This window comes from Cuculus canorus, chromosome 10, assembly GCF_017976375.1.
Source record: "Cuculus canorus isolate bCucCan1 chromosome 10, bCucCan1.pri, whole genome shotgun sequence".
NCBI lineage: Eukaryota > Metazoa > Chordata > Aves > Cuculiformes > Cuculidae > Cuculus > Cuculus canorus.
Window position 1 is genome coordinate 2363768 of NC_071410.1, and position 22370 is coordinate 2386137.

Sequence of the window (22370 nt, forward strand, 5' to 3'; positions counted from 1 at the left end):
ACCCTAGGTCAGGCACTTCCCGTGCAGGACTACAGATGAGCAATAGCTCAAAGCCTGGACTTTGTCTACTAGGATGTGAAAACCTTATAGCCATTAATCTGCCTGAAGCTCATTTGAAATACCACCTAAAAATTTCCATCGATACCAAGAAGAGCTGCGCTGATGTTTTTCTCCAAATTAGCCAGACTTAATATTCAACATAGACTACTTCTAAATTTCACCTGCAGATGTTGGCTATTCTTATCACCTCCAAGATGATTATATAGCATTTATCTACCTGAATTTCATCGCTGTGATATAATCTCATGAAAAGTCACCATCACTTTGGCTATCGATTGAAAGAAGCCAAGTGCCTACAGACCCTATGAAGTCATGCACAGCCTTCTTGAACATTGACCAACTATTCAGATTCTCAAATGTGGGCTTTGGGAGCTGAAAATCAGGATATCCTTTTGGAAAAGCTTTTTGGACAGCCTTTCTGATTTGCCATAAACAACATTTCTGCTTTCTGAGAAGACAGCACTTGATTTTTATGGCTCTCATGCGAGAACTTTGAAATACTGACAGTAAAAAGTGCTAGAAGATTTCTGTTTGCAAACACCTATTGCACAGTTGTATTTTGGACACCAATGGACTATGTTAAGGGTTAAATTAATTTAACTTCCACCAACTTAGAAAGCTGTGAAAGTTTAATCACAGATGAACTCCAGTGGGCAGTTTGGTAGCTCACAGACAAATGGTCTCATTTTTATTCTTTATAGGCAGTGCTCAAATAATCATAAACCATATTTAAGGAGAGAGAAATTTCATGAGGGGAGGGAGCAGTTTTATGATAGAATAAGAGAAAAAAAAAGCAACTTACTGTTTTAAAATTTAAATCCAGCAAAATTATCAGAAATGCTGCTGGATACAGAACGCTGAGAATTCATTATTTTGTTTCAAAGTTAGTTTATCATAAATCTGCCCTCTGACACGTAATAACTAGTAACGTTTCGAAGGTTATTTGATAGTAAGTTCAACAGTGTAGGTGACTGAACATGTGAGCTGCATGATAATGAGTCCCAGGGGAAATCAGGCTTTAGGATGCAGGGTGAAGCATCCCTAGGCTTGTATTCAAATGGAAAAAACATATTCAGAAGTTTATTGTTTATCTCCTAAGAACATCAAATAATACACAGTCCTTCAAATCAAATGTATAAAACACGCTTGAGAACTATTTGCTGGGGGGGGAAATGCCTGATTTGATCCAAATTCAAAAAAACTTAATAGCTTGTACAGTGAAATGCATAGAGTGATTTTAACATAAAAAGCGGAGGGGAGTATTTTGTTTTGTTCTCTTACAGAACTAGAAGGCACAGCAACTCAATTTGCTCTTGCATCAGGCTCTAGAAAGAGGAGCTAGAGAGCATTAAAACTAGTTGTTTCCAAATCCTCTGCGTTTCAGTACAATAGAGTCCTGTGAGTGTGACAAACACAAATTGCGATACTCATCCTGAATTTCATTTCCATAGTACGTTGGCTGTAGTTGATTAATTTGTAGCTTACAAACTAATTGAAAGCCAATAATGAGAGCAAAAGGTATTATTTTTCAGCAAGGAGGTGTGGTACACACGCTCCACTCCAGCAGTACAATAAAGCCCCACCTCTCAGTCCGTTAAGCTCTCAAATGAGTGAGTCTGACGCTGCCCTTACCAAAGTCAGTGGGAGTTTTGTCATTAGCTGTGCCAGAAAAATATGTAAGACAGAACTTTTCCGGATACAAACTCTCTGTATCCCAAATGCCACAGGCAGTGGCATTCCAAGCCTGTCACTACCCGGCAGCTGGCATCCTGCCACCCCACCACGGAGCAGGGATGGAGGGGCCAGGGCTGGAGGGGAGCACCCACGCCGTGTTCCTCGTGCCAACTCGCTCCCCTGCTCCTGCCTTCCCTGGGCACAGGCTGTCTGCAACTCCAGCACCGCTGCTCATCTCCAGCCCCTGCCTATTTCTGTACACGGAAAGGTCTGCCCAATTTCCGCCTTAAGAGAAACATTTCAGCTATTAAAAGTCACCAGACGTGACTCGTGCCCTTTAGGCGCACAGCCATACCCATCAAGCACATTATTTGCCTTCTTTTAGCATAGTTACATAGTCCTCACCGTTTCAAGAGGCTGTTATCAATATTTCATAATGCGTTTGGGAAACTGGAAACAAAATGAGATTTACTTTCAAAGTATCTTTCAATAACCAAAATCCATATTCTGCACTCATTTTTAAATTGTCCTCCTTTTGTAGTTCATTACTTACACTCTCACACACCCTATACTTAAGCAGTGAAAAGTTATGCAGCATGTATCTTACTTAACATCACTCCATCAGTCCTAACTCTTAATATTATGATGGCTTTTTCAGAACTGTAACTGGCAGAGGATTACTGACACACCACCACTCCTAATTATCATTAAAACTCTACATTCTATATTGACAAAAATCAGAGGTTGAAACACTCTACTCCTGACAAGCTGTAAAATATCCAGCGAATGTTTGCTTATTCACTTTCGATATTAGTATATATTTCCAACATGGCCATTTTCCATACCTTATCTTTGGGAAAACAACAGCATTTGAATATGCATCAAAGGCAAAGATAAATAAAAATCAGCAGAGAGGCGATAATGCTGTCTAAAATGCTTTCTACTATTCTTAATAGAGAATTACTACCTGGAAGATGAATGAACCCAAAAAATAGCACAATCTCGAAGGTTACAAAGGATACAGATTTAGAAGAGATGGCGAACTTTACATACTCATTCCTTGAAATGTTGTTACCCACTGTTCAACTTTTTTGTTTATATATAAAAGAAAATCAGAGCTAAGTTAAAACGTGAAAGAAGTGAAAAATAACCATAGAGGTGTTAATATGAATATTAAATAAGAATGATTTGAACCTGATTGGTCTCGAACTTTTATTATTACTCTAAAAAGAAAAAAGAGTTAAAAATGTGCGTTGCTGGTTGGAGCTGGTCCTGCCCGACCCTGGGATATTGGAACCTGCATAAATCAGTGCTCTCATTTTCCTATCGAGCAGAAAGCTCCCGGCTGCCGGTTATCGGAGGGATTCGCGGATCCACGCGGAGCGGCTCGGCTCAGGGTCCTTCCTCTGTGTGGTCTTTCAGAACTGTCGTTATCAGCTTTCTGTTTATTATTGTGCTCAGTTTAAAGGGAATTTGCCAAGTGATCCCTGGACTCCAATCTTTAGGCCTGTTGTCAGGACAAATTAATTTCTGTGGAAACCCACTGTGCCTCAGATACCATCTAGGAAATGTAGGATTAATGGAGTCCCTGTACAACAAGCTTTGTAGTGCGGCTGCTGGGGGAGGGGAGCAACCCTGGGAAGGGAGCAATAACAAAAATAAAGCCCCTGCACTTTGGCTTAGTTTGAGGGGACTTCACGTTTTTTTTATTACACCAGCTCACATCAATAATATTTCAACTCAGTGCAGTAACTGAATACAAACAGGCAACTTCTTAACAAAAAGAGCAGCGAATGGAACCCCTGCGTTACCAAAGACGGGGGACCTGAGGTCTAAGTAGCAGTATTTTATATTTTACACGCTCAAGCCAATCTCTTCAGTAGGCAAAAACAGGATATTAAATGAAACAGTCTCCTGTGAATCTTCGTAGAATATAATGAAACTGAAGACGTGATCTTTTGGAAAAGGGGTATTAAAGCTGGATTTCCTGCAGGGCCAAGTCATTACTTTGTTAGCTGACATTTGAGGCTCTTTTTTCAGAATTTATATTATTTCATTGTTAAAAATTTTCATCTGCCACTATTCTTGCAATAAGAATTCTTTAAAAATCACTTTCTTGTCCAGAAAAAAAAAAGTAATACTTTTTCTTAGCAATGCTAAATTAGACCTGAATTTGGAGCTGTAACAGGAGAAGAGAAGAGAAGAGAAGAGAAGAGAAGAGAAGAGAAGAGAAGAGAAGAGAAGAGAAGAGAAGAGAAGAGAAGAGAAGAGAAGAGAAGAGAAGAGAAGAGAAGAGAAGAGAAGAGAAGAGAAGAGAAGAGAAGAGAAGAGAAGAGAAGAGAAGAGAAGAGAAGAGAAGAGATACACAGGTCCACATTCTGTATTATATGACATTGTATGACTCCCCAGTGGAACCAATGATCTGCAAATCAGCCGAAGTTCACCAAAAGCACCACTAAACCACCTAAAAGACCACAAGAAAAGAGAAAGATACCAGACCTCTAAGGTCAAGCTCTCTAACCAAAATTTTAGTTTCCCACATGCTGGTGTTACAGTAATAAACTCGTAAGAGCAGTGCCCTTCTGCTACCTCATCAGCTCAGCAGATGCAGGAGCTGCAGCAGAAGGCTCCTCCAGTGCATCTCTCCAGTTTGCAGATATCTCAGAGCACACTGCTTTGCCTTCAAAACAGGAGCATCACAAGAAACGTGGGGTCGGGTGATGCCAACGTTTTATTTGGAACAGCATTTGTAGAGATTCTTTTTGGGGGATTATTTTGTTACCCTTAAGCTCACCTGCATATAAGAACTACTTTCTTTTCATTAAATATTCCAAATGAGTGTATTCTTCCCTAACTAAAACATTTAATCTTGGAAGCCTTTTGATACAGCTTTTTTTTACTATTACAGAAATTCAATTAACTCTATAATTATGAACACAATTACCGTTGAGTGTTACATGTGCTTTGGTGGTGGCAGCTACATGGTGCACACATACTCTGGTTTAAGTTTAACAATGTATAGTGATAATACCAATAATAGGCAAAAATTCCCAAAGATCATTCTTATTCTTTGGGTCGCACACACTGGCTTATGTGTAGAAACAATTTTTAAATGTGCTGTTCACATTTTGGCGATGAAGGGTGTAACTGCAGTAAGTGTGAGGTTTGCAACCGGTGGGCTGAGTTCTCGGCTGATAGAAAGTCACCCAAACTGTGACAGTTTACCTTAAGCGTCAGTCTGGCCCCACTGACTCATTCCATGACAAACTCAAAGCCAGAGCAAAGGCAGCAAGTGAAGCCCCAGGGATTTACGCATGGAGGGAGGGGGGGAATAGGAAAAGAAAGAAAAAAGGGAAAAATCTAAAGGGGTAAAGAAAAAAAGAGAAAAGGGGTCAAAAAGAGAAAGGGGGTTAAAAGAAGAGAAAGGGGGTTAAAAGAAGAGAAAGGGGGTTAAAAGAAGAGAAAAGGGGGTTAAAAGAAGAGAAAGGGGGTTAAAAGAAGAGAAAAGGGGTAAGAAAAAGAGAAAAGGGGTAAGAAAAAGAGAAAAGGGGTAAGAAAAAGAGAAAAGGGGTAAGAAAAAGAGAAAAGGGGTAAGAAAAAGAGAAAAGGGGTAAGAAAAAGAGAAAAGGGGTAAGAAAAAGAGAAAAGGGGTAAGAAAAAGAGAAAAGGGGTAAGAAAAAGAGAAAAGGGGTAAGAAAAAGAGAAAAGGGGTAAGAAAGAGAAAAGGGGTAAGAAAAAGAGAAAAGGGGTAAGAAAGAAGAGAAAGACGGGAAGAAAAGGATAAAAAGAAAATGAAAAAGTAAAAAATGAAGAGAAAAATGGAGGTAAAGAAAAAATAAGAAAGGAAATAAAGCAGAAAGTAGAGGAAGAAAGGAAGCGGGGATAGAAAAAAAAAAAAACCCAGAAAATTGTATATGATGGAGGAAGGCAAACTCTATAAAATGTTATAAAACTTGACCTCCAGGCAGTGCCAAGCCAGCGCGTGGGCAGGGGAGGCTAAGGAGGATGGCCGGGAGCGCTGGGCAGGCCTCATGCCCTCAGCAAGAGACGGGATGGATGGAGGAGTGTTCGGGAGAACCATCCCTGCGCCCATCCGCAGGATGCTTTCCCAGCAAGCAGGGGGGCTGCGGGCTGCACGCTCAGCCCAGAGCAAGCCCCGCTGCTTCGGAAACGGTCAGAGCACAGCGGGGTTTGTGCCAGGAGAGGAAGCACCAGGCTGGGGTTCATTTGGGTTTTTTAGGATTGAGGAGGCTAAAAGTCAGGTTTAGAAGTATCGTCCTGATATGGTCTTACAGAGAGCTCAAGGCAGAATTTGGCACTCTCGGTACACGTACAGCACTCACCAAAACGCCTCTGGTAATGGTCACCATGCAAAAGTCACCACTGACTCGCTGTTGTCACACAGCCTGAATATCTGTGACATCTCCCACGTCACAGGCATTTGTTGGCTCCTCACCGATCATCACTGCCCATCCCCTCATCGCATCACCCTCTGCACCTCCGAGCTCGGGTTGCATCACTGCACTACACCATCGAGAAGGCAAACTCTCTTCTATGGGCTTCGATTATGTCAGACATTATGCAACCGTGATATCACTCACTCAATCTTTTCCTTCGACCAAGCAAATCTCCAGTTCACGTAACTCAGCTTCGCTCCGCAAATGTCAATTGTACTGTGCCCATTTTCGTCAGCTGAAGGTCTGGCCCCACAAATGCCTCTTGATCTAATAAGAGCCCATTTCTGCTGACACAATATCCCCAGCGACTTCCACCTTCCCCTACATGTCTTCCAAGAAGAGGGTTTTCCACCTACAAGTGCGTGCACCGGTGAGAAACATTCCTTCCATGCAGCAACCAGGGCTTCATCCAAAGAAGTCCATGGACATGCACAAGAAATCAATAGTCTTTTGCTATAATCACTCTTCCTGTAATTTAAAATCAGAATTACCCATGTGGTTTCTCTAAATAAAAAGTGATCTGCAACCTACAAATCTGAACTCCAAATATGTTCATGTGAAGCATTTAAAGTACAAAAGGCAGTTACAGCTCAGTCCTCGGTGGATGCTTCTCACTACTGTAAAATTATCCCATGCATTATCTTAGAATAAAAAAAGTAAAGGGTATAATAAGAGCAGGGGTCAAAGCATTTCTAGATTTGCCAAGGGTTAGGTTGTACCAAGAGAGTAGAACATTTAAGCATTAACAGAACGCTAAGCATGCGAATGTATATAAAATAAACCATAAAATAAGCTTCTTAAGGAAATTCATGTCTCATAAAAAGAGCGGTACAAATATTTCATAACATGTCAAACCCACGGTGTAGGAACATTCATCCTTTCCTCACTCCTGGCACCAAAACCGCAAAAAAAAGTGACTTAACAGCACTGTTCACAGGAGTTTTCCAACATTGGGCTGCGGAATCTGTGTGTCAAGCACATGGTTAAACCTGCAGCCCCGACCAATAAATGAAACCAACAGGAAAAATTAGAAGACGGCATCAGAGGGTTCAAAACGATAAGATCCCAACCCAACGGCCCGTAGTCTTAGCCATGCTTTAAAAACACTCCAGCTATGCCACTACAAATCAAGCCATCGTCTGATTTGTTTTCTAAAACAACACCTCACTCCGCTCTGCTGAGGAGGAAGTTTAGTCCTTATTCCTCTTTAATATTCATAAGGTACCGAACTACATTAACAGCTAAGTTTTAATTTCAGAACCACTCTGACATTTACAAAGAACAGATTCCAGCCCTGGTTTCACACTAGGGTTTTTTTTCCCATTATCACTGTTATTACTGGTATTAATACCACTGCAGAAGTGATTAAAAGGTCCTGGACATCTTATTAAAACAGTCTAGATCTGCTCCTCTCTTCGGCACCAAGACACTCGCTGTTGGCTTTTAAACAAGAATAATCTTTCTGGAGGTGAAATTTGAAGTATCGCCTATCCCTCTCTTGCTGCTGAAGCAGAAGTATTTTTGCTCTGAAAATCGTACGTAAATTACTCTGAATATTTGAAGCAGACATAAAAATATTCACTATTTAATGCCGAACGCTCCCCAGATCTGCTCATAACAAATGAAAATAATAAAAGAGCAGCAACAAGCCAAAGCTTCAGAATTCTATGGGAAGTCAAGGAGAGAGATCCCTCATGGAAGTCAACAGCATTAGTCCCTACATCGCTTTTCAGGTGATCATTTGCCGTGGCGCGGGCATGCAAGGTTTATGATTTTACAGAAAGGGCCGTTTTCGCCACAATTTTGGACAAATGTGTTTTTGTTTACCGAGATAGCCTGGCATCTTAACCGTGTATGTTTGTGCAGCAGACCTCTTTTCCATATTCCTCGCTAAATAGACATTCAAAGGAGACTTAGGCGTAGATTAAACGCTTTCAAAAATCAATTCTAGGCTGGCATGGAAGTTAACCAGTCTGACCTTGTGACTACGGACTAAACACCTCCTTAGGAAACAAAGTGGAGGAATATTTTATGTTTCGATGATTATTTGAAATAGTACCAAATAAAAATGAGAAACCATGGCAATATTTAAAGGAAGTTTATCTGCAGATAATTGCGTGAGGCATTAAAATAGGACTCATTCAGGGGGTTGGGATGTTGTGGTGTTACAGTACAGTAACAAAAGGCATTACCCAGTATACAAACCATCTAAACTCCAGCAAGCACTTTGAATTTCACGTAGCATTGCAAAAAAGAGAATCACAAAACCTGGCTCCTACCCGATTACTCCGATTTTTTACATCTGGAAGCTTAATATCAAGACATAGAATGGCTGAGAAACCAGTAGTAAGGCATGTACTTATTCTCATGGCTAAAAACCCTCTCCCAAACTACCTTGGGAATGATGCAAAACAGTTAGAAAATATAGTTCTCCTGCTCCATATTCCTGAGGACGGGGTGCATACTTAATGCCCAAACACTAATGTGCCTTGCAACAGCATTTTATTCGTTCTTACTAGTGTCAATAGCAGTGTAACCCCAGAGCTTTCAAATAAACGTTTGCATTAGTTTGATCATATAAGTGTGCTACCCAGTAATTAAATCCAGTTTGTGTTTTTAAAGTGATATTCCGCACCGAGCCAAAGCACACTGCAGTTGTATCCACCATCTCTCAGTTCTGGGAAATCCATAAATTCATTTGTTAAAGGTAAAAATACGCAAAATTCCTTCTAAATCTTTTGAAACGTTTTTTTTTTTTCTCTCTCAAACTCTTGACATAGCGTTTTGCTCTAAACACACTTCTAGACAACCCTGTGATTTTCCATCTCTCAAAATATACTGTTTCCCCTCCATGAAACTGGAACAGAGGGTCTGAGAGAAAGGAAATTATTAAGCATTCTAGTGGTTTTTTTCCAACAAAAACTAAGATAGAGGTCAATGAATAAGTATGTGCAGGCTGGAACTTAAATCCTCTGGGGTGACTGTAGGCTAATTAATAATTAATGCCAGAGACATGGTGTTTGAAATGCAGATGTGATAACTGGAGGCCTGGCAAAGCTGTTCAGAGGAAGCAGATTTGGATGCTATAGGGAATAGGCACTCCCTTGCCGGCTGGCTCTGAAAGCAGACCTGGGTGCAAAGCAGGGCCTATGGTTTAGATTATATTCCCCTCAGCTGTTAATTACCTGAACCTACTTTGAAGTTTTTCTCTTTTTATCCTCTGCATGAAAAGAGATTGGTTCAGCCAAGGGACTTGAAAAAATGATCAAATACATGGAGTAGAGGAGGGGAATAGAACTTCAGATATAAAAAAAGATAAGGAAGAAAAACACCCAGGGAAACATAGAGGAACGTATTAGAAAGTGCGCGAGCGTGGCTCGATGTTTCAAGCGAGTTGTGCTGCTCTAAGTTATTTCAGCCATTAAGTAAACCCCCTCGCGTTTTATGAATAGATTTGTTAAAAGGAATCTCTCGCTATATGTATATAGTTTACATTAATTATTTGATGAAAGTACCATAGGTGATTTCCTACGCTATTTTTAATTCAATAAAGTCATTTAAACCTCCTTATGTTTGGGGCTATTTAATGAGGTGTGCAACATTAACGGAATCACCAATGAGCTGTTACTACGAGGATTAAGATTTTGCAGCAAAACCACTCGGTTTCGCAAAGGAGGGAGACGGGCACAGCTTGGGTTCCTCGCTGCTGCCGGGAGGAAAAGGGAGGCAGGTGCCTTGGAGCATCCCGGCTCCTGCGGGGGGGAGGGATGGGGGTGCGGGGGATGCGGGGGGGGGGCACTGGGGGGCTGCTGCCCGCAGCCCGGGCCCCGCCGCTGCAGGGGGGCGCTTGGGGAGGCACAGACACCCTCTCCAAGAGCAAGGAAACGCCTCATTCCCAAGGGGGGAAGGGGGTTGGTACCTCTGCCGGGGAGCGGTGCGGGCACAGCCGGGGTCCCCGCAGAGGAGGAGCTGCCGAAATCGCCTCGCACCTCTCCGCTCCGCTCTGACATCCATCGGTCCCTTTTCAAAGCGGCTCCGGAGTCTCTTTTTTTGACGCTCTTCCCCTCTCGTTAGAGCCCGCGCCTTCAAAGGCTCCCCCGGCCAAACTTCCCGGCAACTTCACTGAAACCCTTTGAAACACGGGCAAGGGAGGGATTATTTTTTTTTCTTTTTTTTTTTTGGCTCTTCCTTTTTCCTTATTTTTTTTTCTCCTGGAGAACAGTAGGGAGAAGCGCTCTCCCGCGAACTCGGGGCTGGCTGTGTTTAAAAATTAATCTGAGGACGTCTCCAGGGCGCAGGCGTCTCGCACCGGAGCTTATCAGCCCGGCATCTCGGCACAGCTGATGCGGGGAAGCCCCTTACATCCCACCTGGGCCGAAAGCAAACGTTTTTACCCAATTTCTCTTTCCCGAGCACCATCTTTCACCGTGACGTAAGGGAACCCCCCCAGCCCGGCGCGGAGCTGCGCACCTGCGGGACGTTCTCGCCCCTCTGTGGGGGCGATTCTCAACGCCGCAGGGTTATCCTGTCGAGTTTTCTTTGCCTACAGCGAAATAAAGCTTCGAGGGGGAGATGAGGGCTCCGTCCCGGGGCAGGGATGGCCTGGATCTTCCCCCAAACGGGAGTGGGAAGCGCACGGGCGTTGGCATCGCGGGAGGGAGAGGGGCTTCTAATGAAACCGTAACGTTCGGGCTGTTTTCTATTAAATCCTGCTAATTTTCTAGGTGAAGGCTGTGAAGTGAATGCGAGGAAGCATTAAAGGGGAATTGAATTTGCATTCCTTATGCTACAGGCGCATGTTTACATGACCTTTAAAACAGAATTAAAGCTGTATCATCAGCAGCTGTAGGCAATTCACATTACTAAGGCAATCAAATCAGAAGGCTAAACTAACTATAAAACATAAATTAAACTGATAGAGAATCATCCTAATTCACTAGGTTTACTTGCAATTTACTTATGCGCTACTAGTAATTTCTAAACAGTTTGGAGAAGATGCAAATATGAGACACTTGAACGTGGCACTTCCAGGAGGTGTTGTCCGAGGGGGAGAGGAGGCTTTCCCAGGGCTCTCCCGGGGGCTTTTCCTTGGGGAGCACGGGAAGAGCAGCCCTGGCAGGGTTTGGGGGTCCCCGAATGGCCCACGGGCCGGTACCTGCCACTGCGGCACCCCCAGTCCCGCCGCTGCCCCCGGAGCGGGGGAACTCTCCGCAGGACCCTCGCGACCGTCGTTTGTTTTCTAAAGAGATGAAATAACTCCACGTTTTATACGGTTTGCGCTGCACCGCTCCCTTCCTCCCTCCTTCCCCCATCCCCGAGAGGGACAATTCCCAAAGTCCGAAGCACAATTAAAAAAGAAAACACTATCGGTACCACCGGGGGGGTTCATGAGGAGTCCGCAGAGCGCCCGTCCCCGGCGGAGCGGGTCGGGAGCCGGCACCGGGCACCTCTGCCTCGGGTTTATTCCCACCTCTCCCTCACAGGGACTGCCTCTCCCCCTTTGAGGGCGACTCTCCCGGGTGCCCTTCCCTTTGCCCCGGGGACCGCGCTGGTTCTCTGCCCGCCCGTCTCCCCGTGAGCCGCTCCCCGCAGACCTCGGTGGGTGTCGGGCTTCCCGGGGGGGCTCTCGCGTGGGTAAAGCCTTTGTCTGAGTCCCTAAGGGGCTGTGGCCAAGCAGGCACCTGCTCGGGCTCGGTCCCGTGTGAGCGGAGCCGCGTCCGCTCGTTCCTGCACCGCCCGAGCGCGATTGGCGAAGGAAACGTCCTTCAGTAACGGCCTGAAAGGGCGGCTGATGGAGCAGCTTTGGCCGCAGCCACCTGCGCCGAACGGGGGAGAAAACTTTCCACCAAACCGTGAACGTTTCGCCTGGGAGGAAACAAAGAATTAGCAGCACCGTCTACGTGCTGATAAACGTAAATCTGGGAACGATGAGGCGCTTCGTGGTGCAGGAGGCGTTTAGGTCCCTCTGCAGAACCAGGAGCATCGCTGGGCGCTTTGCACGCTGAATGATAGAGCTGGAAAAACGTGTATTAAAAGATAAAAAAATAAAAACAAAAAAATAGAGAAACCACCCGGCATCGGGATTGTTCCGTAAGCCGACAAACAACAATGCAGGTGTTTGTCATCCCAGGAACGGAGCTATTTGTCTTCCCTGTCTCATTAGTCAACAGAGGTTAAACTGCGTGCCATTTAGCGCGTTTCCAAATCCAACCCACTTCCCTTTAAATATATCAGAGCAGAAATCTGTCCGTTCGGGAATTGCACCGGGATTATGGCTGGAAGGCAGGACGGGCGGCCTCTGGATCGGGAGGCAGACGGGTCCCGTCCCACCGCTCCGGACAGAAAAAAAACCCCACGGGGGGAAGGAGCGCTTTCCCATCACCTCGGGGGTTCGGCGGAGGAGGGAGGCGCCCCGCGGGACCCCCGCGCAGCCCCGGCTCCCCGACCCCAGCCCCGATTCTCCGTGAAGCACCGCCAACGCCGGCGTTTCAATACGTGGATTTAATAAACGGCAAGACCGGTCCCGTGATAAAAATGTGCACTTTTGGAGAGACTTCCCGGAAGACTTTTTGGTTGGTTTTTTTCTTTTTTTTTTTCTTTTTTCTTTTTTTTTTCTTTTTTCTTTTTTCTTTTTTTTGTTTTTTTTGTTTTTTCTTTTTTGTTTTGTTTTGTTTTTTTTTTTTGTCTATAAACTGCAAATCAACCAAAGGTTCGAGACAACCCCTGCTACAAACCAACCCAGCTGAAAAATAACAGTGACCTGAACATGACGTGCTAGCGCACAAATGAACGACATTTCTTTTTCCCACCCCAGCAAGTACATTTTTCAAACATTAACAACGTGGAAAAAAAAAAGAATTAATAACAATAATAATAATAAAAACAGGCGATTCGAGCAGAGGAGCGAGGAGTTGCCCAAAACGTTTTGGAAACCGCAGCAGTTAGAATACAAAGGCTATTTACCTTGTGATTTTCTCTGCCCGGGACTGGCTTTATTGTCCCTCCCTAGCCTTTCTCCGGGAGCAGGACCAGCCCAGCCGCAGCATCGCTCCCTCCGTGCCGGGCTTATCACTAACGGGCTGGTGCTGGGAGAGATTTGGGGGAGGAAGGGGGGGGGGGACTGCATTCATTCTTACATTAGGACTATTTTAATTTGCAATCCGTCAGTCCATCTCCCGGCTGAGGCTCGGAGATGGCAGCGTAGCTGTGGCTCTCCCTCCTCTCTCCCTGCACAGCGTTTACTCACGTTCAAGAGCAGCCAACAGAGACCGAAAGGGGGGGGGGAAAAAAAAAGGAAAAAAAAAAAAAAGGAACTAATTGAGCTTGTGTCGGTATTGGCTAATTTCTGCTAATAGTCTGTAAATTCTTCTTCTCCTCCTAACCTTCCCCCACGCAGGTTAGGCTTTCACAAAGCATCTCCGGAGATCCAGGAGGAGCCCTGCTCAGCCCTGCTGAGCTGATGGGTGGCTGAGCTTCAGTCCCGGCGCCTCGATGTACACAATGAAAACCTTAACTCCTGGCTTCAGAAACGGTTAAATTGCCCTTTCCCAACCCCCACACCCCACACCCCCACACCCCCCCCGTTATGATTGACTCTGTTTTTAAATTTGCACTTGTTCCCACCAAGCGCACTCTAACTCGTCCTGTCTCTAAAGTGAACTTGTGTTGAAGGTGAAGTTTTCAATATAGAGGTCACGACACGGAGCCGCAGCTTACCGCTCCGAGCTTCATGCTGTATTAAACACAATCAAAACGAACCCCTTTTAGAGCTCTTCCCCCTCCGCTCCCGCACATGAACAATGAGGAGAAGAGGAAAAGAAAGAAAAAAAAAAAAACCAAAAAAACTCTAAAATAGAATAAAATCAGCTCTGCCGCGATGATAACGGCGTTCTGGGCTCGCTGTGCGCCGGGTCCCCGCCTGCAGAGCCGCTCACAGGCACCCGCACCCCGAGTTTGGGGGGGACAGCCCTTGCGGGGGGAGGGAGGGCTCGGGGCAGAGCCGCTCCCCGCCTTGGCAGCCCCGAGCACCCGGGGGACCCCCCGAAAGCGGGCTCCGAGGGGGGCTGCGCACAACCCCAGCTCCTCTGCAAAGCAGGGGGGGGGTCTCCCTGGCGACTTCTGGCTGCCCCGAGCCCGCGGGCTGCCCGCAGCTATTGTGCGGGCTTTGCCACGCCAAAGATTTGGGGAGGGGGGGATATATATAATAGATATTAAAGCGAGTTATTTGTTGGGGAGACGCGGGTCCCCCGAGTGCAGAGGCACCCGGAGCGACAGGGCTGCAGCGCACGGTCCAAACCCAGAAACTTTCTTTTTTTCTTTTTTTTAACTTTAATGGATTTCAGTCTATGAAAAATAAGTTACAAATTCTTGCAACAGTAGCTTTGCATGTACTTATTTTTCTCCCATGTCCAGACGGGGTCGTCTATTGAATAAGGCTCTTTTATTCTGCATGGGGCAGGGGATTTGTGGCCATGGTCCCCCTTTTATTCCTCTCTCTATGGAAACCCAGATCATGGGGAGAAATATGCGAGGCTGAATAAAGAAAAGCAGCAGAAAGGACCGCTTGAGAGCGGCATCTGTTACACTTGGGAAGTTAGACTGACAGGAAAGAGCTAAAGAAACCCTCTCCAGCAGATTAGTTAGAACAGCAAGAAGATTTAACTATATGCAGATAAAAACACTTTAAAATACACGGTGCTCTCCTCCGGGCGCGGTGAGAGCCTCCTCGCTCGGGAGCGGAGCCGCTCTGCCTTCGGCACGTTTGCAACGAGCGTTAAACCGGGACGTTGGGGTTTTATTCCCCCGCTCGAGCCTCTGCCTTTCCCAAACGGCGGGTCTGAACGGCGATTTTCGCGGGCAACGGGATTGGGAAAATGGTTTCGGAAGTTAAAGTGCAAATTAATTTTATGAGATTTAGTTACGTTTCTATACAGTGATGATTTTATACATATATATATATATTTTTTTTCCTCCTTCGGCGGGTTCCGGTGATATTTATTTCCAGAAGCTTGTGAAGGCGGAGACAGGGGGGAAAGGGAAAGAAAGGGGGGTGAAAAAAAGGAAAGAATGTGGGGGAGGAAAAAACAGGGGAAGGGAGGAAAGAAAGGGAGGGGGAAAAAGGAAAGAAAGCGGAGGAAAGGAAAGAAGGGGGAAGGAAAGAATGGGGGGAGGAAAGAAAGCGGGGGAGGAAAGAAAAGAGGGAAGAAAGAGGGAAAGAAAGGGAGGAAAAGGGGTAAAAGGAAAGAAGGGGGAATGGAAAGAAAGGGGGGGAATGGAAAGAAAGGGGGGAATGGAAAGAAAGGGATGGGAAGGAAAGAACAGGGTAAAAAAAGAGGAGGGAGGAAGGAAAGAAAGAGGAAAAAAAGGAAAGAGGGGGAGGAAAGAAAGGGGGGAGGAAGAAAGAGGGCTGCTAATATAACCGTTTCCCCGCCCTGGCCGCCTTCCCCGCGCCTCGGGCGGGCTCGGCCGCGGTGCTCAGCGCTCGCAGAGCCGCTCGGCACAGCCCGGGCTCTCCCAGGGACGTTTCCCATCTCCCGCCGCCCCTCCTCGCTCCCCCGCACCCCGCAAACTTTCTTGCCGTATTTCTTCGCCGAGCCGCCCCCCGGGGGCGCAGGAGCCTCCCCCGATCTATCGCGATTGTCGGCAGCCGCGCACCCTCCCCTGCCCGAGCCCCCCGCGCCCCGCCAGAAATTATCGCGATTATGATTATTATTATTATTATAATGAGGCGAGCGATGCGACCCGGCTATAAAGGAATCGGAGAGGCGCGCTCACCTTATTTATATCTATTTTCTTGAATTTTCTTCAGATCTGTCTTCTCGGAGAAACTAATGCCTTAATGACTTTCTGGTAGCTGCAAGCCTTCTTTTATTTCTGCTAAATATATGAAAATGTATGCAAATTTAAATCAAGCTTAACCTAGGAGCTCTTGCAATATATTTAATGGAATTTCAAACCAATAAGGGAACTCCGATGGAGCCTTCTGTAAGTGCAAATATAATTACGCAGCGAGGTTACCTCCAAAATTAAGCAGGAAAAGGTCATTTTTTAGCTCGGGCCCGGCGGGTGCGGGGCGGGTGCAGGGCTCTGGGGGGCTGAGCTCCCCCTTCTCCCCCCCTCCCCCCCGCGAGGCTTTAGGGCTTCATTTTTTCCCCTTTTTCACCCTTTCTTGTTTTTGTTTTTGTTGTTTATTTTTCTATTTGCGCTCCTCTCCCGCGAACTTTGCGGAGGCACCGCGGGGATTTCCGAACGGGGAGGCTGAAAAGCGCCTTCGGGGGCCGCTTTATGCTTCTTTTATTTTTTTGGCTGCTTTATCATCGTTTCGGGGTTCGCTGCCGGGTTGGGCCGCCCCGCGGGAGCGCGCCCTGGGGCAGGCGGGGGCGGCGAGGGCAGCGGCGCGGGGTGGTCCCGTTTAACCTCTGCCGCGCGCTCCCCCGCCGCTAATCGCTCCCCATTTAAGCCGTGCCCCGCGTTCCCCCCTCCCCGCATCCCCCCCCCCCGCCCGCCCCTTCCCCGAGCGCGGCGCGGAAGGAGTTAAGCGGCGGGGCCGCCTCACGCCCGGCCCCCGGTGCCGGCGGAGTGATTCACTTCCTGCCTCGGGCCCGCGCGGCGCGCCCGGCCCCGCCCCCCCGCGCCCGGCATTGGCGGCGGCGGCGCGGCCCCGCGGCGGGCGCGCTCCCATTGGCCCGCGCGGCTGCCCGTCCCCGCGCGGCCGCTGCCCGGGCCGCCGTGCCGCTGGATGTCAAAGGCTGAACGCGGCGGCGCCGCCACAGTATAACTCGTGGGGGCTGCGCGGCGGCCATGGCCACAGCCGCCTCCAACCCCTACAGCCTGCTCGGCTCCGGCTCGCTCGCCCATGCGGACGGCGCGGGCATGCAGCAGGGCAGCCCGTTCCGCAACCCGCAGAAGCTGCTGCAGAGCGAGTACCTGCAGGGCGTCCCGGGCAATGGGCACCCGCTGGGGCACCACTGGGTCACCAGCCTGAGCGACGGCGGCGCCTGGCCCTCGGCGCTGGAGCAGCCCGACGTCAAGCCGGGCCGCGAGGACCTGCAGCTCGGAGCCCTCCTGCACCACCGCTCGCCCCACGTCGCGCACCACTCGCCCCACGCCAACCACCCCGGCGCCTGGGGCGCCAGCCCCGCGCACGGCGCCTCGCTGCCCCCCGCGGCCGGGCAGCCCCTCAGCGTGTACTCGCAGGCGGGTTTCGCGGTGGGGGGGATGCTGGAGCACGGCGGCATCACCCCCCCGCCCGCCACCGCCGCCGCCGCCGCCGCCGCGCAGGGCTTGCACCCGGGGCTGCGGGGCGAGCCCGGCGGCGAGCACGGCGAGCTGGGCGGCCACCACTGCCAGGACCACTCGGACGAGGAGACGCCGACCTCGGACGAGCTGGAGCAGTTCGCCAAGCAGTTCAAGCAGCGGCGCATCAAGCTGGGCTTCACCCAGGCAGACGTGGGCTTGGCCCTGGGGACCCTCTACGGCAACGTCTTCTCGCAGACCACCATCTGCCGCTTCGAGGCCCTGCAGCTCAGCTTCAAGAACATGTGCAAGCTGAAGCCGCTGCTGAACAAGTGGCTGGAGGAGGCGGACTCCTCCACCGGCAGCCCCACCAGCATCGACAAGATCGCGGCGCAGGGGAGGAAGAGGAAGAAGCGCACCTCCATCGAGGTGAGTGTCAAGGGCGTGCTGGAAACGCACTTTCTCAAGTGTCCCAAACCCGCCGCCCAGGAGATCTCCTCGCTGGCAGACTCGCTGCAGCTGGAGAAGGAGGTGGTGCGGGTCTGGTTCTGCAACCGCCGGCAGAAGGAGAAGCGCATGACGCCGCCGGGAGAGCAGCCGCAGCACGAGGTCTATTCCCACGGCGTGAAAACGGACACGGCCTGCCACGACCTCTGACCGGGGGCTGCGGGGCAGGCGGGACTGCGGGCGGCGCGGATCTGCCGCCGGGGCTTTAACTTATCCTCTCCGGGAGGCGCGGGGCGGGCGCGGGGCTCCCCGCTCCCCGCCTGGGCAATAGAGATTTTGGGGGGTTTTTGGGTTTGTTTGGTTTTTTTTTTTTTTTTTTTCTTCTTCTCTCTCCGACCTTTCCGCGGGGTTTACCTCGCAGACGAGGTTTGGTTTCGGGCTCTGCTAGGACGAAGGAAAAAAAAAATAATAATAATAAAAAGGAAAAAAAAAGAAAAGGAAAAAAAAGAAAGGAAAAAAAAGGAAAAAAAAGAAAGAAAAGGAAAAAAAGAAAGGAAAAAAGAAAAGAAAAAAAAAGAAAAGAAAACCCACGGGGGAAAAAAAAAGAGAAAAAAAAAAAAAGGAAAAACCCGACAGAAAAGGAAAGACAGATGTGTGCCTATGAATAACCTTCCAGCGCCTTGGTTATATCAGCTGTATTTCAGGTGAATCTGTTTTACAATAGACTAGTTTTGCATTTTTAAAGACTTATATAGCGTTTTTAAATGTCTGAGGTGTTTTACTACAAACTGTACACAATATTTGTGACCTAATTTGTATCGAATTGATCAGTCAAACCGTTCGTCCCTTCCCCGGCGATGTCACCCGGCGGGGACGGGGCAGGGTGGCCGCGGCCCTTCCTCCCCCCTCCCCGGGAGAAAGGGGGTCCCCTCCGCACCCGCGGAGCCCCGTGCCCGCGGCGGCCAAGGACAGGCTTATTCCTTACAGCTTTTCCTTTCCAAGAACTTCCCAACACCGTAAAAAAAGGGTCTGGTTACAATCCTGACCTCCCCCTCCTTCGTCTCCTAAGGAAAAGAAAAAAAATTGTTGTTATCATTATTATTATTTCTAAGAGATTTATCCGAAATTAAGCATCGCAAACCAACCCGTCCTTTCCTTTCCGAAGATGAGTTGGGCTTTTTGATCAGCGCCAGACTGCGAGGTCTGTAGTAAAACACCTTTATACTCCTGCGCTTTGGCTTCGGAAATCGGTTTCTCTGTATTTTGTTTCGATAGTGAAGAGGAATGAGGGGGTCTCATGAATTTCGGGGAGGGGGAGGAGGGAGGGGGACAGAAAACGCCCGCATTTGGTTCACGCTGAGCTTGTTTCCGCGTCACAGGAAAAAAAAACAACAAAAAAAAAGCTTTTATAGAAAAAGAAAACAAACAAACAAACAAAAAAAAACAAAACAGGGAGAAAAACAAAACAAAACAAAGAAAAAGTCACTAAAATGCTAAGACCGTGACCGCTTTTTTTTCGGCACAGGGAAGTGCTGAGCTGTAACCGCCCCCTCCGGGGCTGCGCGGTACCGGGGCGCGCAGCATCCGCGCAGCGCTGCGCTGCGGGGGGCAACTCAGCGCCTGCCCCCGCGGCCGGGCAGGACCGGGCCGGGCTCCCCGGGGACCCCCACCCCGCGCTCCCCTCTCCCTCCCTGCCGTTCAGATTTTTTCCTTTCGACATTTATATTTTTCAAGTATTTTTCAGTAAGCGCTAAAAAAAAAAAAAAAAAAAAAATTAAAAAATTAAAAAAAAAAATAAACTCGACACTGAGGACCTGCCTATTTCTGCCAACTTTATAACTGTACAGTTTTGTATATTAAACGTTTTTTGGAAGTTATTAATTTAAAGAAAGATCATTTAGTTTATTCATTTAGTAACTGATGTATAATAAACGCTATTTTCATTAAAGGTTGCTTTTTTCAACTATTTTATCCAAAATTGCCTATTGCAGTTGCCAACAATTATTTATTTTCAATAAATTCCGCATTATGTTTAAAAAAAATTAAAAAAAAAAAGAGAAAAAAAGGTTTCAGAAAGAAAAAAAAAAAAGCCTAAATGGGTGTAGGAAAAAAAATAATACTGAAACACACGAGTGGCTGTAACGTTTGGTTGTCGACCAGTTTTAGTCAAGGGGTTTATATTGACGCAATATTTTATTGTTGTAAAAGGAAAACAAATTTAAAAAAAAAAAAGGTTTAAATAAACATTTTTTACAAAAAAACAGAGGGGAAAAAAAAAAAAAAAGCCTAACACCGTTGCGTGGTTTGTGCGGTGGCCGAGCCGGGGCGGGCAGAGGGGAGAGGGGGACCCGGCCTCGTCCCCCCCTGCCCTGGGAAAGGGGGGTCGGGGGGGACCCGGCAGCACCTGCCGGGGAACGGCGGCTTTGGGGCGGAAAAGGGCTTCTTTGGGGGTGATGGGGCACGGGATGCGTGTCATAGGGGCTGTAGGAATACGTGCGTGTATATGTATATGTATATGTATATGTATATGTATATGTATATGTATATGTATATGCTGTATGTCAGTGCATGGTGCATCCTCGCCCCCCGCACTGCAGCCGCCCCCCTCCCGGATCCCCCGCATCCCGTGAGCCTCTTCACCCCCCCCCGCATCCAATGAGCATCCCCCCTCCCGCATCCCACGAGCATCTTCCCCCCTCCCGCATCCCACGAGTATCTTCGCCCACCCCCCTCGCCTCCTGCATCCCATGGACATCCCCCCTCCCGCATCCCACGAGCATCTTCCTCCCCCCGCCTCCTGCATCCCATGGATATCCCCCCTCCCGCATCCCACGAGCATCTTCCCCCCCCACCTCCTGCATCCCATGGATATCCCCACTCCCGCATCCCACGAGCATCTTCCCCTCCCGCCTCCTGCATCCCATGGACATCCCCCCTCCTCACATCCCACGAGCATCTTCCCCCCCGCATCCCACGAGCATCTCCCGTCCTCCCCGCTCCCGAGCAGCAGGAATGGAGGCACGAAGGAAGTTTCTTTTGTTCCAGCCGTCCCTCCGCCCCACCCTCCGCGGGCCGCCGCCACCGGCAGCGGAGGGGCCGGGTCCTGCCCCCCCCCTCGGCCGCTCCCCGCTCCCCCTCCGGGCGGGAAGTGGCGTGGTGGGGAGGAACAATAACAGTTCATCACCTCTAATGGGGTGAAACGGGGCAGCTCTGTCCCCGGCAGCTCGGGCGAGGGGAGGGGGTGCTGGGCTGGGGGGAGGCAGGGAAGCGGCCAACTTCACAGCATCACCAGCAAAACGGCCTTTTATTTTTTATTTTTTTTTTTCTTTTCCCTCTTCTGATAGCTGAACCGTGGAGAAAACAATAACCAAGCCTTCTGCAAACAGTTTAGGGGAGGGGAAAATTACCTTTAGGAGTCCCAAGAAGAGACCCGAGGAGGAAGCTCTCTTGTCTTTAGCAACCCGGCAGCAGCAGGAGCAAGGGTGGACGGGCACCTTCCCATGCAGGTTACAACAAACATAGGGTCCTACACCTGTTAGCCAGAGGGATTTGGGACATAAACAGTGGGTGATGCTTTGTTTCTCAACCATAAACCTGATTTATTCTTTGTACATCTTTGCAAGCACAAGGCAGACACCGCGGTGTTGGGGGCCGCTGGCCTGCGCCTGCCCCTGCGCTGGGGCACCAAAGCCTGTCTGCCTCGGCAGCGGGACACCAACCTGCGACCACCTCAGAAAGGATTACAGCGGGAGGAGAAGGAAATAGAGCCCCCAACGTCATATTTCTCAGCCTACTCCACAAGCAAAATGTATGTGCACTAAAGTAACACGGGTACCAAATCGGGAGTCGGTGGCCACAGCTTGTAAACATCCCCAACTAAGGACACGGAGGAAAAGCTTCACGTTTAAAACATCCCCTGCGTGGTCACACTGGCTCTTGGCATTCAGGGTCCTGAGAGGTGAAGCTTTTACAGCCAACATTGGTTTGGAGGAAGGACAGAAGGCGTTTCACTGAAATTATGCTGTTTTAGAGCCCTCCGGCTGCTCTGTCAATACAACCACAGCAAGGGCTGGGTTATTGGGTTACTTTAAAACAGATTACTTTGAGAGACCAAAGAGGTGCAATAGAAGATAAGTCAGTTTATAAACAGAAATACTTCAAAGATGACTTGAAAGCTGGAAAAAATAGGGAAGGAGAATTTCATGTAAAGGGAAGAAAAATCTCTTCTCTTACTGCCCATCTATTTCTCTATTCCTGTGTGCAAAAGGAAACTCTTTTGTGCCACCTAATGTTAAGCACAGATCACTGTTGTCTTCTCTGATGCCCATCACAGACCATGTGTCCGGGGAGGCCTCGGGGTGTTCCGTGCAGCCGAGCAGAGCCGGGCAGCGGGGGGGATGCTCGGCATCCTAAAGTCCCACCAAACCAAAAGCAGGAAAAGGAACTTCAGCTTGGCAGGTAGGGCTCAGGTTATCTGCTTGTTTTAGGAAATCTTTA

The 22370-nt window shown here is 48.4% G+C and overlaps 1 protein-coding gene and 1 long non-coding RNA gene across 10 annotated transcripts in view; one reads left to right on the top strand and one right to left on the bottom strand.

Moving 5' to 3' along the window:
* LOC128853213 (uncharacterized) overlaps window positions 1-16261 on the bottom strand; it is an 88971-nt gene extending 72710 nt beyond the window's left edge. For 7 of the 9 annotated variants that reach the window (XR_008451536.1, XR_008451534.1, XR_008451532.1 and 4 more), the window contains exon 1: window positions 15966-16261. This is a non-coding gene — a long non-coding RNA (uncharacterized LOC128853213). Of the gene's footprint in view, window positions 1-10110; window positions 10230-13154; window positions 13291-15965 lie in introns of those variants that run through there. The other 2 variants (XR_008451535.1, XR_008451537.1) reach the window with 2 other exon arrangements.
* A 648-nt stretch (window positions 16262-16909) lies between these two features.
* Window positions 16910-18223, top strand: POU3F4 (POU class 3 homeobox 4). The gene has a single exon (XM_054075706.1). It carries the CDS (start codon window positions 16992-16994, stop codon window positions 18081-18083), a length of 1092 nt encoding a protein of 363 aa, XP_053931681.1. The 5' UTR covers window positions 16910-16991; the 3' UTR covers window positions 18084-18223.
* The last annotated feature ends 4147 nt before the right edge of the window (window positions 18224-22370 follow it).

Coding starts and splice junctions, on each gene's coding strand:
- POU3F4 (XM_054075706.1), top strand. CDS start 16,992: ATGGCCACAGCCGCCTCCAACCCCTACAGCCTGCTCGGCTCCGGCTCG.